This window comes from Pan troglodytes, chromosome 10 (assembly GCF_028858775.2).
Source record: "Pan troglodytes isolate AG18354 chromosome 10, NHGRI_mPanTro3-v2.0_pri, whole genome shotgun sequence".
Classification (NCBI taxonomy): domain Eukaryota; kingdom Metazoa; phylum Chordata; class Mammalia; order Primates; family Hominidae; genus Pan; species Pan troglodytes.
Window position 1 is genome coordinate 14,264,135 of NC_072408.2, and position 15,432 is coordinate 14,279,566.

A 15,432-nucleotide genomic window follows, 5' to 3' on the forward strand; every position below is an offset into this window, starting at 1 on the left:
CATGGTATATTATTTTCGCCAATCTTACAGGTAAAAAGATGGCATTTTATTTAAATATTTTCCTTATTATGAGTGAAATTAAGCCCCAAAGCCTCAAAGCAATTTATATTTTCTTTTCTGTGAACCATCTATTCACAGATCATTGGTTTTGCCTGTACTTTCCTATTCCAGTGCACTTTGAGAATAAGACACATATGAGTTTGGGGTGGGGGAGTGGGAATTAGAAGGTCAGAGGAGTCATCTGAGTTTCCTGGGAACTCCTCCGATTATTAAAATAAGAAGAGGGCTGGGCACGGTGGCTCATGCCTGTAATCCCAGCACTTTGGGAGACCGAGGTGGGCGGATCACTTGAAGTCAGGAGTTCGAGACCAGCCTTGCCAACATGGTGAAATGCCATCTCTACCAAAGGTACAAAAATTAGCTGGGCATACTGGCAGGCGCCTGTAATCCCAGCTACTCGGGAGGCTGAGGCAGGAGAATCTCTTGAACCTGGGAGGTGGAGGCTGCAGTAAGCTGAGATTGTGCCACTGCATCCAGCCTGGGTGATAGAATGAGACTCTGTCTCAAAAAAAAAAAAAAAAAGTTTAAAAAAAGTTAAAAAAAACCAACTCATCACTCGGGAATGTTTTAACTCTGCTGGTCTTCTGAAGTTCAGGCCTGTGTGTGCTGGGTCATGTAAAGTTGTTTAAACAAGTCTGGAACAGTCAATTGTGCAATAACACCATGATACTGTTCTATTACAAATACTTATAATGCTTAATCCAAGTTCTGTGTCCTTTTCTGATTTTTAGAGATCTTAAAGAATACGAGTGATTTAACAATATTGTTAGTGATTCAACTTGGAAACAAAAATTTCATAGCACTCCTCTCCTAAGGAATATTTAGAGATTGGAAGATGAGCTGTTAAAAAAAGCTGTTATAGGCTGGGCGCGGTGGCTCTTGCCGGTAATCCCAGCACTTTGGAGGCCGAGGCAGGCGGATCACTTGAGGTCAGGAGTTCGAGACTAGCCTGGCCAACATGGCAAAACTCCGTCTTTACTGAAAATACAAAAAATTTAGCTGGGCAGTGGTGACAGATGCCTGTAATTCCAGCTACTCAGGTGGCTGAGGCACAAGAATCACTTGAACCCTGAGGCAGAGGTTGCAGATAGCCAAGACTGCACTACTACACTCCAGTGTGAGTCACAGAGTGAGAGTCTGTCTTGAAAAAAAAAAAAAAAAAAAGCTGTTATATTTACAACTATGCATGTGGGAAAATCAGCATTTTGTTTATATTGTACAATCAAAACAAAACAGATATTTATTGTTATCCATAACCCTAATTGTAAATGTGTGCATAAACTTAACTGTTCTCGTTGCCTTCCTGAGTAAATATTTTAAATATGACCTTCCTTACAAAATATTTTTATATAAATTAAATACAACTTTTGACTCATTTTGCACACTGGCATTTCTCATAAAACTTTATTTGGAAAAAGTTATATTCAATGACCCAATGGTATCAAAGTGGAAGAGGAAAGTGACAACTAGAGATTGATAACTATATCCTCTGCAATCCTCAGAAGAAAGAAAGGGGCCCTTTGGGTTGTTTCAGGTAAAGTACATCAATGGGACTACAGGAAAGAGAATTTCACACACGGTCTTTCTGCATCAGTAATTTTAATAGAGACTCTTAGTGGTTATCAACAACTGGTCAGTTGTTTTTTGTTTTTTTTTTCCACACCGCTCTCTGGATTCGAACCTAGTGAATTCTGGGCTCAGTCCTCCTCCTCCATCTCTTTCTTGATCCAGTCCACGTAGTTGAGCACTTTGGTGTAGAAGCCATAGCCCCTGCTGCACCCGATGCCCCAGGACACGATGCCCGTGGCCACCCAGCGATCAGTGTTCGGGTCCCTTACTGCAAAAACGCCCCCACTATCCCCCTGGCAGGCGTCCTGCTTTAGAGATGGGTGTCCAGCACAGAACATGTTTTGAGAGAACACATCCATCCTATTCTTTCCCCGGAGCCAGTTCTCACAGGCCTGTGGATTAGCTACGGGCAGACGGACAAACCTGAGGTCATGAGCAATCTTCTCCTCCATGACCCCGAAGCCACTGACATAGCCCATCAAGCCCAGGTCGTAGAAGGTCTCGTTGTCAGGGAGGCAGATGGGGAGGAGGTTGGGACCCAGGGTGACACTATTTTCCAGCTCCAGCAGGGCGATGTCCCCCTCAAAATTGTAGGACTCATCCTGACGGTAGTCCGGGTGGACGCTGACCCTGCGGATGGGGTGATTTCCTAGCTTCATGAGCTCTTCCACATTTGTGTGGCCCAGGAACACATCCAAAGAGGCGTTGCTTTGCGCTTCGTGTTCCTTGGGATACAGGGTGTGGGCAGCTGTGAGGATCCAGCGGTCGCCCAGCAGGGCCCCGCCCCCGCGCCCGTGGATGTTGGTGAACACCTGCCAGGGGAAGTTGCCCATCTTGGCTTTTTGCCCTCCGATGATGCGCTGCCTCTGTTCCACGGGGTTCACGGGCTTCCCACACACTGAGGGAGAGACAGGGAAGACAAGGGCAAGTCAGTTCCAGGTCCCACATCTCTTCCTTCTGCAGCCAGCCAGCTCCCTGTTTGCCCTCTCTTTTTGGCTTCTGTCTCTTTTCTCTTTCTCCTCCCATCCCCACACCTCCGTCATTGGCCTATTGACAGGCTCTTCTTGTTCTTGTTTTTTTTTTTTTTTTAATTACTATTTTTATTTTTTGAGACTCCTTGCTCTGTTGCCTAGGCTGGCATGCAGTGGCGCGATTTCAGCTCACTGCAACCTCCGCCTCCTGGGTTCAAGCAATTCTTGTGCCTCAGCCACTCAAGTAGCTGGGACTACAGGCATGTGCCACCATGCTTGGCTAATTTTTCTCTTTTTAGCAGAGGCTGGGTTTCGCCATGTTGGCCAGGCTGGTCTCGAACTCCTGACCTCAGGTGATCCGCTTGCCTTGACCTCCCAAAGTGCTGGGATTACAGGTGTGAGCCACCACGTCTTGCCCCTTGTTCTTGTTTATTTCTTCCTAGGGGGTCTCCCATTGTTTTTATTCCCTGATTTCCCATCTGCTTAGTGAAAATGGCAGCATTTCGGGACTGAATTCAGCACTCTGTCCCTCTCTCCCTTTCTCCTGGGATGTTCCCCTCTTCTCTCCTCTCTCTCCTTTTTCTGGGCCACACTGCTTTTGAGGCCCTGCAGGCTGCTAAAGACCCTGATGATGGCCCCAGAGGGTTTCCACTCACCTGGCAAGCACCGAGGAATCTTCTCTCCCTTCTGTTCATTCTTCCAAATGCCCTGTGCTGTGCAGGTGTACACCCCTGAGGGCAGAGGAGGCAAGAATCAAGTTGGGGGGTGATGGGTAAGAAAACTAGGTTGCAGAGGTCAGCAAGTACTGAGTGTGCTTGATGGGGAGAGGGGCAGGGAGGAGCCAACATGGCAAGGGCCAAAGGTCAAAGGCTCAACTCTAGAAGGAAAGAATGTCAAGTGTTCAGAGGCTCTAGACCTATATTTTGTTTTAATGCCAAGTAAAAAAATCAGAATGCTTAACTATTTTTTTTTTTTGGGATGGAGTCTCACTCTGTTGCCCAGGCTGGAGTGCAGTGGCACGATCTCGGCTTACTGCAAGCTCCGTCTCCCAGGTTCATGCCATTCTCCTGCCTCAGCCTCCCAAGTAGCTGGGACTACAGGTGCCCGCCACCATGCCTGGCTAATTTTTTGTATTTTTAGTAGAGACGGGGTTTCACCGTGTTAGCCAGGATGGTCTCGATCTCCTGACCTCGTGATCCACCTGCCTCGGTCTCCCAAAGTGCTGGGATTACAGGTGTGAGCCACCACGCCCAGCCAGAATGCTTAACTACTAATATATGTTTGCTGTGATCCCTGCTTGTGAAAGTAGACATAAAAACCAGAAGGAATATATCAAAATCTTATCAGTGATTGCATCTTGGTCGTGGAATCATAGACGATAATTGTAGCTACTACGTCTTCTGATTGCTGAAAATGTGCCATGCTTGTTGCTAAGCACTTTATCTGCACGATCTCATTTAAACACTATAGTGACACTTGCAGGTGTGTGTTATTATCCTCATTTTGTGGATGAGGAAACTGAGTTTAAATAATTTGCACAGGGTCACATAACTTCTAAGTGCCAGAACCAAGGTGCAAGAGGTTTTCTGACTCCAAAGCCCAGCTCTTAATGAATACCATTTATAATCCAGATTTTTTTCCTTTTTTCTGTGTTTCAAACCTATAATGCATGTGATTTCTAATATTTAAAAAAAGTTAGAAAAATACCCACTAATGAGTGAGAGTCGTTTAGTAAAACTAAGTGCAAAAATCACAACTAGATTGAGGGGGAGAATGGAGAGGGGAGTTTCACTGAGTTAGCTGTAGTGGTCATGATGGTGGTGAAGACTGTGGTGTTGGTGTTGGTGGTGATGGTGTTGTTAATGGTGGTAGTGGTGATGGTAGTATTTGCTGTGATGGTGTTGGTAGTGATGATAGTGTTGGTAATGGTGATGGTGGTAATGGTGTTGGTGGTGATGGTGGTGTTGGTGTTGGTAATGATGGTGGTGACAGTGGTGTTGGTAATGGTGTTAGCAATAGTGGTGGTGATAATGGTAGTGATGATGGTGGTGTTTGTAATGGTGATAGTGATGATGGTGGTGGTGATAATGGTGTTGGTAATGGTGATGGAGGTGATGGTGGTGTTGGTGTTGGCAATGGTGGTGGTGGTGGTGATATTGGTGTTGGTAATGGTGGTGGTGATCATGGTAGTGGCGACAGTGGTGTTAGTAATGGTGATAGTGGTGATGGTGTTACTGTTGGTGGTGATGATGACGATGATAGTGGTCATGGTGGGGATGATGGTGTTGGTGGTGGTGATGGTGGTGTTGGTGTTGGTAATGGTGGTGGTGGTGACAGTGGTGTTGGTAATGGTGTTAGTAATGGTGGCGGTGATAATTGTAGTGGTGATGATGGTCTTGGTAATGGTGGTAATGATGATGGTGTTGGTAATGGTGATGGTGGTGATGGTGGTGTTGGTGTTGGTAATGGTGGTGGTGACAGTGGTGTTGTTAATGGTGTTAGTAATGGTGGTGATGATAATGGTAGTGGTGATGGTGTTGGTAATGGTGATAGTGGTGATGGTGGTGATGGAGGTTTTAGTGTGGTGGTGACGATGGTGTTGGTGGTGGTGATGGTGTTGGTAATGGTGATGGTGGTGATGGTAGTGTTGGTGTTGGTAATCATGATGGTGATAATGAGAGTGGTGATAGTGGTGTTGGTAATAGTGGTGGTGATGGTGTTGGTAATGGTGGTAGTGATCATGGTAGTGGTGACAGTGGTGTTGGTAACGGTATAGTGATGATGGAAGTGGTGTTAGTGTGGTGGTGATGATGATGTTGGTAATGGTGATGGTGCTGATGATGGTGTTGGTGGTGATGGTGGTGTTAGTAATGGTGGTGGTGATCATGGTATTGTTGACAGTGGTGTTGGTAATGATAGTGGTGATGGTGGTGATGGTGGTGTTAGTGTGGTGGTGATGATGATGTTAGTAATGGTGATGGTGGTGATGATGGTGTTGGTGGTGATGGTGGTGTTGGTGTCAGTAATGGTGGTGATAGTGGTGTTGGTAATGCTGGTGGTGATAATGGTAGTGGTGATGGTGGTGTTGGTAATGGTGGTGGTGATCATGGTAGTGTTGACAGTGGTGTTGGCAATGATAGTGGTGATGGTGGTGATGGTGGTGTTAGTGTTGGTGGTGATGATGATGTTGGTAATGGTGATGGTGGTGATGATGGTGTTGGTGGTGGTGATGGTGGCATTGGTGTTAGTAATGGTGGTGGTGACAGTGGTGTTGGTAATGGTGGTGATAATGGTAGTGGTGATGGTGGTGTTGGTAATGGTAACAGTGTTGACTGTGGTGATGGCGGTGATGGTGGTGATTGTGCTGGCACTGATGCTATTGGTAGTGTTGCTGGTGTTGTTACTGGTAGTGGTGGTGATGGCAGTGATGGTAGCAGTGGGGGTGTGGTGGAGGCAATGGTGGTAGTGGGGATGATGTGGTGACAGTGAGCTGTTTATGCGATTTGAATCTTTTCTTTGCATCAGCTCAGATGCCTCCTTCTTCAAACCTACTAGGTTCCTGTTAGCACTATAATTTAGGCCCCTGAAGCCAGTGCCCTGGCAGATACCTTAATATGCATTCCCTAGGGATTCTACTGGGAGAAATCTCAGAGGATACCCCAAGGGGATGGAAGGGAGGAAATTTCCATTTGCATTGGTCCCTACCTTGCTCAGACTCCCTGCTGCCAGCTCTGGTCTGCATCTTGTAATATGGCTCATGGCAGTAGTACTGGATACGGGCCTTGTAGGTGTTCACTCCCATTGTGGTGGTATAACGGAAGTCACCATTAGGCAGGTTTCGGGGCTGCCCACAGTCCTTGACTTGGAGAGAACACAGGGCAGGGTGAGAGCTGAGAATGACTGTGCTGGAACTTCAGTGAGGGGAGTGTGAGTTGTCTACCTGCAGAGCAGGCTCAGAAGCTTAGAAAAGATAGTCAGTGGGGAGGGCCCTTGCAATGGACAGGAGTTGGGTGGTATGAAATTCAATTCTGGGTAGAGCCCATCCATCCCACTGAGATGAGGGCTCACTGATTCCTGAGATGGCCCATAGGCATCAAAGGACAAGTCAGGGTGAGGGTCTCTTGGAAAGAGGCTTAGTCTGGACCCCTCTTTCTTTCTTGGCCCAGGTCCTCAAGGCAGGAGGTGGGAGGTCCCCAGGGTCATATCCCTGAATTGTGACTTACTCTTGCATCTGGGCATGGCACGATGCCACGTGCCATCATCCTGGCAGACAGCTGTGAAGGAATGCAGCACCTGTTTCCCCTGTTGAGCAGAGGATAGAGGTGCCATCAGTGCCAAGAGGCAATGGAGGTCCCCTTCCTGCCCTTTCCACACAGGAGTGGGAGGCAATACCAAGACATCTCTTGGCTCCCCCATGGATGCGGCTCCCCCATGGATGTGGCTCCTTATTCCTTCTCCCCAGCCCATTACAGACAGGAGCATTGAGCCACACCACAGCAAGTCAGAGCAGAGCTAACTGATAGACCTGATCATCCTCTCTCTAGACTGTGGCCTGTTCCCACTGAGGTCCAATTGAATCCCACAATTTGTAATTTGAAAAAATCACAAGCCACGTTTGAGTGTTTTCTGTATCAAAACAAAAGCCTGTGCTCCAGGGCAGAACCGTGTTTCTCTTGCTGGTGTCCCCTGCCTCCAGGCCTGCATCACTTTATCTCTCCTGGGTTGCAGTTTTCCTAAGGACAGAGGCCTTCCCTAAAATACTAGAGCCACCTCGCAGCTTTGAAAGGTGCTGGAGACGTTGATGTATGTGAAGTGCTGTTGCTGTTGAGCAGGGACAAGACTAGGAAATGGCAGTCTTTGAAATGAAAAGTTACTGGACAAATGAATAAGTTTTACTAAGACCAAAATTTGGCCAGGTGCAGTGGCTCACGCCGGTAACCCCAGCACTTTGGGGGGCTGAGGTGGGCGGATCACTTGAGGCCAGGAGTTCGAGACCAGCCTGGGCAACATGGAGAAACCCTGTCTCTACTAAAAATACAAAAATTAGCTGGGCATGGTGGCGCACGCCTGTAATTCCAGCAACTCGGGTGGCTGAGGCACTTGAATAGCTTGAATCCAGGAGAAACACTTGAACTTGGGAGGCGGAGTTTACAGTGAGCTGAGACCATGCCACTGCCTGGGTGACAGAGCAAGACTCTCTCTCAAAAACAAAACAAGACAAAACAAAAAGACCAAAAATCATTCCATAGAGTTAGCCCTGGAAAAGGTTGTAAGAGAATGTGTATGAGAACTAGAACGTCTGAGTAAAATGTAGGTAATGTGAGAAACGGTGTGACTTGCTTTAAATTCTATGATGTGAATAACAAATGCAAAAGTAAGGGCAGTGGGTGGTGCAGGCAAGGGAGGGTTGTAATAGGAGCAAAGAGGTTGGTAGTCTCCATTCTTCTGGACCCAGGACACCCACCCAATCCTCCTGATGGAGCTGGAAGCACCTTGAAGTAAAGAACAATGCATCAGGTGAACCCGACTTGATGCAACATTCAAATGTGAGCTCCACAAAGGCTGTGTGACTATGTGGGTTTCTTTTTACTGAACCTCCCACATCTAGGACAGTGCCTGACAGTAGACACTTAAAGTGTGCATTAAATGAATTAACTGTGACTTAAGGACATATCCTAGGTCTCTTCTTTGATTCTGATTAAGTGTTCCGTGTGGACCTGTTGAACAACGATGGGATGTCCAGTCTTGGGTCTCTGTCCAGAGACAGAGATTTTTAGTTTACCAGCTTTTGTGAGATTGATCAATGGATAAAACCATATTCCCTCCTGAATCTGCAGAGCCGAGGACAGGACGGTGGGCGCAGGGGGAGACCACCAACATGTGTAAAAGAGCCCCGGAGCAGGAGGCAGGAGATTGGGGTCCTAGTCCCTGCCGTACACAACCGCTACGTGATGTTGACGAGTCACTACATCTCCACCCTGCCTTTTCAGTTCCTTCAGCTCTCCTGAGTTATTGGACTAGGGCAATAGTTCTTAAACTAGGCTGTGCGTTAGAATCACCTGGGTAGCTTTAAATAGTCTTGATGCTCAGGCTCTACTCTAGATCAATGGAATCAGAGTCTCTGTTGGGGGCCCTCATCTTCAGTATTTATTTGCTTATTTTTATTTTTCAGAGACAGAGTCTTGCTATATTGCTCAGGCTGGAGTGCAGTGGCTATTCACAGGGGCCTTGAATGAATGGGCTCAAGCAATCTTCCAGGATTTTAAACTCTCTGTTTTAAGTGTGCAGCAAGTTTGAGAGCTGGTGGACCGGGAGACTCTTCCAGCTGAAACGTCTATGACTCCAGCTGGGGTGAGACTAAATCCTCTGTGAACCCACCACCTGAATTCCTCCTGGGGTACTGGGCCGGCTCTCTCCCCTCAGCCCTGGGCTCTTACCTCTATGAGCTGGTAGCCTTGCTTGCAGGTAGCAATGAAGTAGTCACGGAACTGGTACTGAGGCTGCAGGTTCTGGATGATGGTGAACTCGTCTAGGGTCTTGGGCTGGGGGCACTTGATGACTATTGGGGAGACCAGGGGGCATATTTATTTCAGAGCCACTTGTCCTTCCTTCTTCCCCCCCTTTCCCCATTGCTGGCCATCGAGGGAGGCCTGCAGGGAGCCTTACTCTCGGTGGTGTAGCGCAGCTTCCAGCCCCGGCTGTCCCCCGACTCATCTGTGAAGAACAGCAGATCCACAGCATTGCTGCTGGTGTCAAGGTCGGGGGGCCTTTGCTTCCCACAGAACTCGCCAATGTTCTTCCCGTTGGCATAGATCTAGTAGGGGAGGAGGGTTTTTTTTTTTTCAGCTTGGATGTTTTTACACAGGGCCAACTGGGTAGGAGCCTGGTGGCCAGGGTGGTGGTGGTGGTGATGAAATCCTGCCTTATGTGTGTTTTCAGGGGAAGGTGAAAAGGGATCCCCATGACCCAATTCTAGTTGTGTGGGAACTTACCCAGCCCATGGGTGATGTTGGCCGTTCCTGCCCCAGCTGGCCAGGGGATCCAGGAGGAAGTTGGGACAAGAGGAGCCAAGTGCAGACAGAAGGGGAGGAAGGGGTCTTTCAGGGGTAGGACGGCTGTACCTGTAGCTGGTCATAGGGGCAGTGTACTTGCTGGTGGTCATCAATATCAAAAGGCTCCAGGAACTTGAGATGCAGGGTGAGGCCCCGCTCCACCCGGATGCTGTAGTTGCAGCGCAGGTCAGGGGGGTAGGACCGAGGGTACTCCAGGCTGGAGATGTAGCCTGATGCCTCCGTGTACAGCTCGCTGCTGCACTCAGCTGTGAGAGCAGAGCCACAGGGCATCACGGGGGCACTCCAGCTGGCCCAGCAAGCCCTGGCTCAACCCCTTCCCCTCTGCTACACCACTCTGGCTCACCCTGGCAGGAATGCCTGTCTTTCTGAAGCTCATAGCCTGGACGGCAGGAACAGAAGTAGCCTCCAACGTAGTTGTGACACAGGTGCTGGCACTGGGGCTGGGGATCCTCCTCCCCTGATTTGCTCCGGGAAGCACATTCATCAAGGTCTGGAAGGCATTCGGGAAGGAGGGTTAAGCTTCTGCTGGGAGACCTGAGTAGTGGCTCTGATCTTAGGGAGGTCACTCACCAGAGGCCTAAAGACAAAGGCATCTTTAGGCCACCGGGACCTCCAGGCCTCTCCAGTGCTCTCTGGGGACTGCTCCATGGGGACAGAGCCCAGGTTGACAGGCCTCGTTAGGAAAAGCTCTCTCGAGGGGAGGAACAAGGAAAGCCAGCTTTCGGCTTCTTTGCATTCAAGATTCTCTTTCTTGGCCCCCATTCAATATGGCTGAGGTCAGAGAAAAGGGATCCCTGGGGGGCTACTCACCCACAGCTTGGTAGTAGGCCAGGAAGCCCTTGTAGAACATGATGGTCCCATTCTCCTCGTTGGAGAAGTCTGTGTGGAAGGTCAGCAGCATCTTGTTCCCTTGGGACATAAATTCCTTCTTTCCCGGGGGGTTGCCCAGTGGAGAACCCAGTTGCCCACAGAACCTCCCCAGGCTTTTCTTATCAGCAGAGATCTGGTGGAAGAAGGACAGGGGGTAGGAAGAAGATCTGTTGCGGAGTGGCGCACGTGGTGGCTCAGTGATGGTCCTCCTTGTCTCGCCCAGAGTGAATCATGCACCACAATGGCTCTGGCTGGTCACTACCTGCTGGGCTCAGCTGCTGCAAACTTCCCCATGTGACTTTCAGCTGTTCCCTGAGTCTCCCACTGACTCACTCTTTGCGTGTTGTCCTGGACTGGGTACCTCACCCCTTCCCTGTTTTCTGCTCCTCTGCCAGGTTTCAGGTCCTTCTCCATCCCCACCACCTCCTATGGCCTGTTCCCCTGGGGTCCTGGTTGTCTGTGCCCAGCCTTTACCTGCCCCTCATTCCCAGAGCTCAGACAGCTCCGCTTTATTTTCTGTCTTCAGATTCCACCTCAGCCTAATCAAACCATTCACACCTCGAGTGCCTCCTGATGCCCTCGGCGGAACATGAGCCCTGAAGCCCACCCATCTCAGCGTCAGCAGGCATTGCCTCGTCCCTCTTCCTTCCTCCTCACAGCCTCCTCAACCTCTCCTTGACTCTGCCAGCAAACGCCCTCCCGCAACACTGCACACTCGCCAAGTCTTCTGAGCAGGTGAGACGTGCCATTGTCATGTAATTCACGCATAATCTCCAGGGGTCTCCTGGGAATGGTAGTTGTTGGACCTTCGCAGGCTCTGCTTGAGCCCTGAATCTCATTTTTACTGGATAGAGAAAGACAGGCCTGGGAAGGTACCCTTGGTTGCCACAGAGGTGAGGGTTCTGAGCACACTGTCCTTGCTGAAGGCTATTCCTGTGCTGCCAGAGCCCACATTTCTCCTCCTCATGTCCCTGTGTTCCTGTTGAAGCAGGCAGCCATGTCAATCATTTCCTTGGAGACAGGGAAGCTGAGGCACAGTGGTTTCCCAAAGACTCTCAGCTAGACAGCAGATGGGGAAGGTTTTCCTGACTCAGTGGATTTTGAATTTCCTGAGTGGGTCCTGTCCCCTTCCTTCTCTGTGCTTCTCCCCTCAGTGCTCACCGAGGGCCTCTGCACCAGTGAGCGCCCATCCAGGGCATCCCCGGGCTCTCAGAGAGGCCGTTGGCCATCAGCTCTTGTGGGGCTGGGCTGTGTCTGGGGGTGTGCATGCCATACAGATCCCAGATCCCAGAGGGCCCAGTTTTGTCTCCCCTCTGCCCGCCCATCCTGCCCCTACCTTGACATAATCATAGAAGCAGCCTTCAGAAGGCTCCAGGTCAAACTGCTGGAAGACGAGCTTCACCCTGTATCCCGTGGGGACTGTGATCACAGTGGTGGTTTCAAAGTTGTTGGGGTAAGGCTTGGGGAACAGAGGGGAAGTCACCTCCCCAAATAACTTCTGAGGGATGGGAATGGAGCCTCCTGCCCTGCAGAACAGGGCCGGCACCAGGAGGTACAAGAGCCACCTGCCAAAACAAAAGAGAGTATCTGGAGCTGGAGGGGTTCAGCACTCTTGCCATGTGGGCAGTGGCTGTGGCAGGGGATGAGACGGCCATACCACTGGGCATTCTCCTCTCTGCCCACCCTGAACCTCACAGACATGTTCTCAGCAGGGGTGCGTGGGTGGGGAGGATGGCCTGTGCAGCTGCTGCATCGGGTCACTCTCCAGGGCAGTGTCCAGTCCAGAGGCCACCACACTCCCCTCACACTCCCTTTCCAGCCTCCTCCCCTGCCCGGACGCATCCCTCCCCTCCCCTTCCAGGAATAGGACTGGCTTGGGACCAGTTAATGGAGGGTGAGGGTTTCCACCCGTGGGTCTCTGAAAGGGCTCCCACAGGTTCAGCAAGAGCGTCTGGGAGAAACCATCTGTGGAGTGGGGGACACAGGCACAGAGTGTCCCGTCCTGGGCAAGGGGTCCCCTCCTCTCGCTGCTCCCTGCCAAGAGCCCAGAGGGAAGAAAGGACCATGGCATGAGCATCTATGTATGAAGTCTCCTCTGATCCCTAGGAGGAGGGATGGGGCGTGTGTTGTGTGTGTCCACGCGTGTGCACAGTGGAACTGATGAGGTGTGTGAAGAGAGAAGGGTGTTCCTGTCTCCCTGAATTGCCTCCCATGCCCTGGCTTCTCCCCTGGCTTCTCCCTCCCACCTGGGTGCCCATCACCCTTACTCACATTTCTCAAGGCCCGTGTTGAATCCTGGGCTCTCCCGACAGCGTCTTCGTGCACTGTGTGCAGAGGGAGCCCGCGTCATGCACAGCAGGGAGGGGAGGGTTTTCTGTGGAGTGGAGGGGGGACCATTCCCGGAGGAATGTTGGAGGGAATGAACTATTTGCATAAACAAAAGATCTGAGTTTCCACTTTAATTTAGTTTTGGTTTTGAAATCCCTGTTTGTGGTGCCACCTGCTGGTCGGTGAGGGAAAGGGCTAAGGAGACGGGAGTCGGGCTTGTTAGGGCCCGGGGAGCCTTGGGTTGGAGGCCCAGATGTCTCAGGCTCTAAATCTGATCAGCTTCTCCCTTCTTCCAAGACTTTCCTGGGGGCTGCTGCTGTGTTTACAAGGTTCCTACCAAAGCAGTGGGAGACCACAGGTTGTGGTGAATTCTCTTTTCTGGGCTGTCCTTTCCCATTGACCCTGTTCTTCCTGCCCTCATTCAGCCCACAGCCCTGGTCCAAGAATGGCCCGGGTTTCAATGCCCAGGACGTAATGATAGGAACACTGGGGCAGAGGAGGGTGTGTGGGAGCGGGCAGAGGAGAGAGGAGCTTGGTTGCCTTGGGGCCCTGGCCTGCTTTAGCCATGAATGACACTTGGACATAGAATAGGGTTGGCCATGTCAGGGCAACCCTAAATCAGCCCTGGGTTTGAGACCCTCTGGGGCAGCTGCGGAGGGGGTAAAATGTCCCCATCTCCTTAGCATCTGCTCAACACAACTGCCAGGGCTGAAGCTAAGGATGCGGGTGTGGAGCAAGAGGGACTCGGTTTTTCTGAGATGAAGCCAGGCCCCTGGGAGGGATGAGGGACCCTAGTCTCTCCTGTCCATCAGGCCATAGTGTCCTGCTTTAAAAATTTTGCTCTTGGCCACGTGTGGTGGCTCATGCCTGTGATGCCAGCACTTTTCGAGGCCAGGGTGGGAAGATCTCTTGAGCCCAGGAGTTCGAAACCAGCCTGGGCAACATAGTGAGATCTCGTCTCTAAAAGTTAAAATAAATTAAAAAACAATTTCATTGTTTTTGGAAGGCTTTCTTCATCAACTCTCCATGGCACCAAATATCTGATGGCACTTCATCCCACGGAGGGGCTTGGGCTGCAGAGCAGGCCTCTGCGTTCTTAAGCCTTTGTAGGCTGTTCTACTTGTTTCCCTTATTAGATGAATCCCTCCAACCTCCACCCTTCTGCCCCCACCCCCGTTCATCCATTTATGGGCTACCTGTTTAATGTGCAAGACACTTTCCCAGGCAATAGATTGCAAGAATTCACAGAGCTGATGCAGTTCCCCATCAGGCAGTGACCACGTCATCAGTAGTTAGACAGCAGGCACACAGAAGGTGCAAGATCCACCAACGCGTGGAGGGTTTCTCCAGCAGGCCTGTGTGTCAGAGCTGAGGACTGAACCTAACGGAGGGCTGGTCTGTGATGGGATCAGCATATGATCCACAGCCTTGTTAGATCAGGAAAGACAAAAGATAGGGGAGAAGGAAGGGGAATCTTGTCTAACAAACTGCACATTAATATCCTAGCAGCAGTGTGTGTGTGTGTGTGTGTGCGCGCGCGTGCACGCGCATGCACTGTATGTTCATAATGGAGGCAGAAGGAACAGGTAAGGAGGTAAGTCTTAGCTGAAGCTCTTCCGTCCATCCTAGGGATTCTCAGTTCTGCGTTGGCATTGTGCAACACGCTTGGAGAGCGGCAAACCTGGATGTCATTAGCTCAGTCCCAGCCCTGTCTCCACTCTGCCCAACCATTCAAAATAACCTTTACTCACACATTTTTGTTATGTCCTTGACTTTGTTTTGTCCTTGACTTATACCAAGAAGGAAAAAAATGCCATATGAAATGCTGCTGCATTTGTTTTAAAACAATTATTGAGGATATAGTCGGTTACAGTGTTTGTTCCTTTAAGGATTTGATTCTTGGGAAAAAGATTTCTCTCTTAAAGTAGTGGTAGGTTTTCCTCTGTGGATATGTCTCTATCACTAGCTCATCTATCTCCATCATCTCTATCTCTTACCTCCCTCTCTCTCTCATTGTCTATATCTCTATCTCTAGACTTAGAGACAGCGATGGAGATGTAGAGATATAGATCTAGACATACACATATAAATATAGGTATATATATATATATTTTTTGCCTTGGCAGGGAGAAACTCGTATCATTTTTTTCAATCATAAAAATAAGCAAAATAAAATAAAAACATTTCATGCTCATTAAACAAATTTTAGCCAATAGAGAATAGTGGAAAACCAAACAGCCAAAATCTTATCAATAAAACCACCTCTGTTTAGTATTTTGAGAGAATTATTATTATATTTTTGGAGATGGGGTTTCACTCTGTTGCTTAGGCTGGACTTGAACTCCTGGGCTCAAGCGATCCTCTTGCATCAGCCTCCTGAGTGGCTGGGAGTATAAGTGTGCATCATTGCACCTGCCTTTTGGGAATATTTTTAATAATCTTTTGTACTGTATGTGGGTGTAAAAAACAGAAGTAATCACATGTATGTACAACTTTGAATCCTGCCATTTTTTAGAGATAAATTTAACCTTTGACCATATAGCAACTTGACTCTTGATGCT

General features: G+C 49.5%; 1 protein-coding gene across 2 annotated transcripts; it reads right to left on the reverse strand.

Moving 5' to 3' along the window:
* Window positions 1-1,642: 1,642 nt before the first annotated feature.
* C1R (complement C1r) lies at window positions 1,643-12,873 on the reverse strand. 2 transcript variants are annotated; one of them, XM_016922633.3, is made up of 11 exons: window positions 12,201-12,322; window positions 11,880-12,108; window positions 10,484-10,676; window positions 10,017-10,163; window positions 9,722-9,918; window positions 9,267-9,414; window positions 9,038-9,159; window positions 6,824-6,902; window positions 6,306-6,461; window positions 3,257-3,331; window positions 1,643-2,527 (listed from the first exon to the last, which is right to left on the reverse strand). In XM_016922633.3, the coding sequence occupies exons 1-11, from the start codon at window positions 12,242-12,244 to the stop codon at window positions 1,758-1,760; spliced, it is 2,160 nt and encodes a 719-aa protein (XP_016778122.1). In that variant the 5' UTR covers window positions 12,245-12,322; the 3' UTR covers window positions 1,643-1,757.
* Window positions 12,874-15,432: the final 2,559 nt, after the last annotated feature.

Bases quoted from the DNA above. Each gene is read 5' to 3' on its own strand.
- C1R (XM_016922633.3), bottom strand. From the start codon at position 12,244: ATGTCTGTGAGGTTCAGGGTGGGCAGAGAGGAGAATGCCCAGTG. The intron at 9,415-9,721 runs GTACAGCCGTCC...CTCCCCTACTAG, and splicing joins GCCCCTATGACCAGCTACAG to ATCTATGCCAACGGGAAGAA. The intron at 3,332-6,305 runs GTAGGGACCAAT...CTCTGCCCTCAG, and splicing joins CAGCAGGGAGTCTGAGCAAG to GGGTGTACACCTGCACAGCA.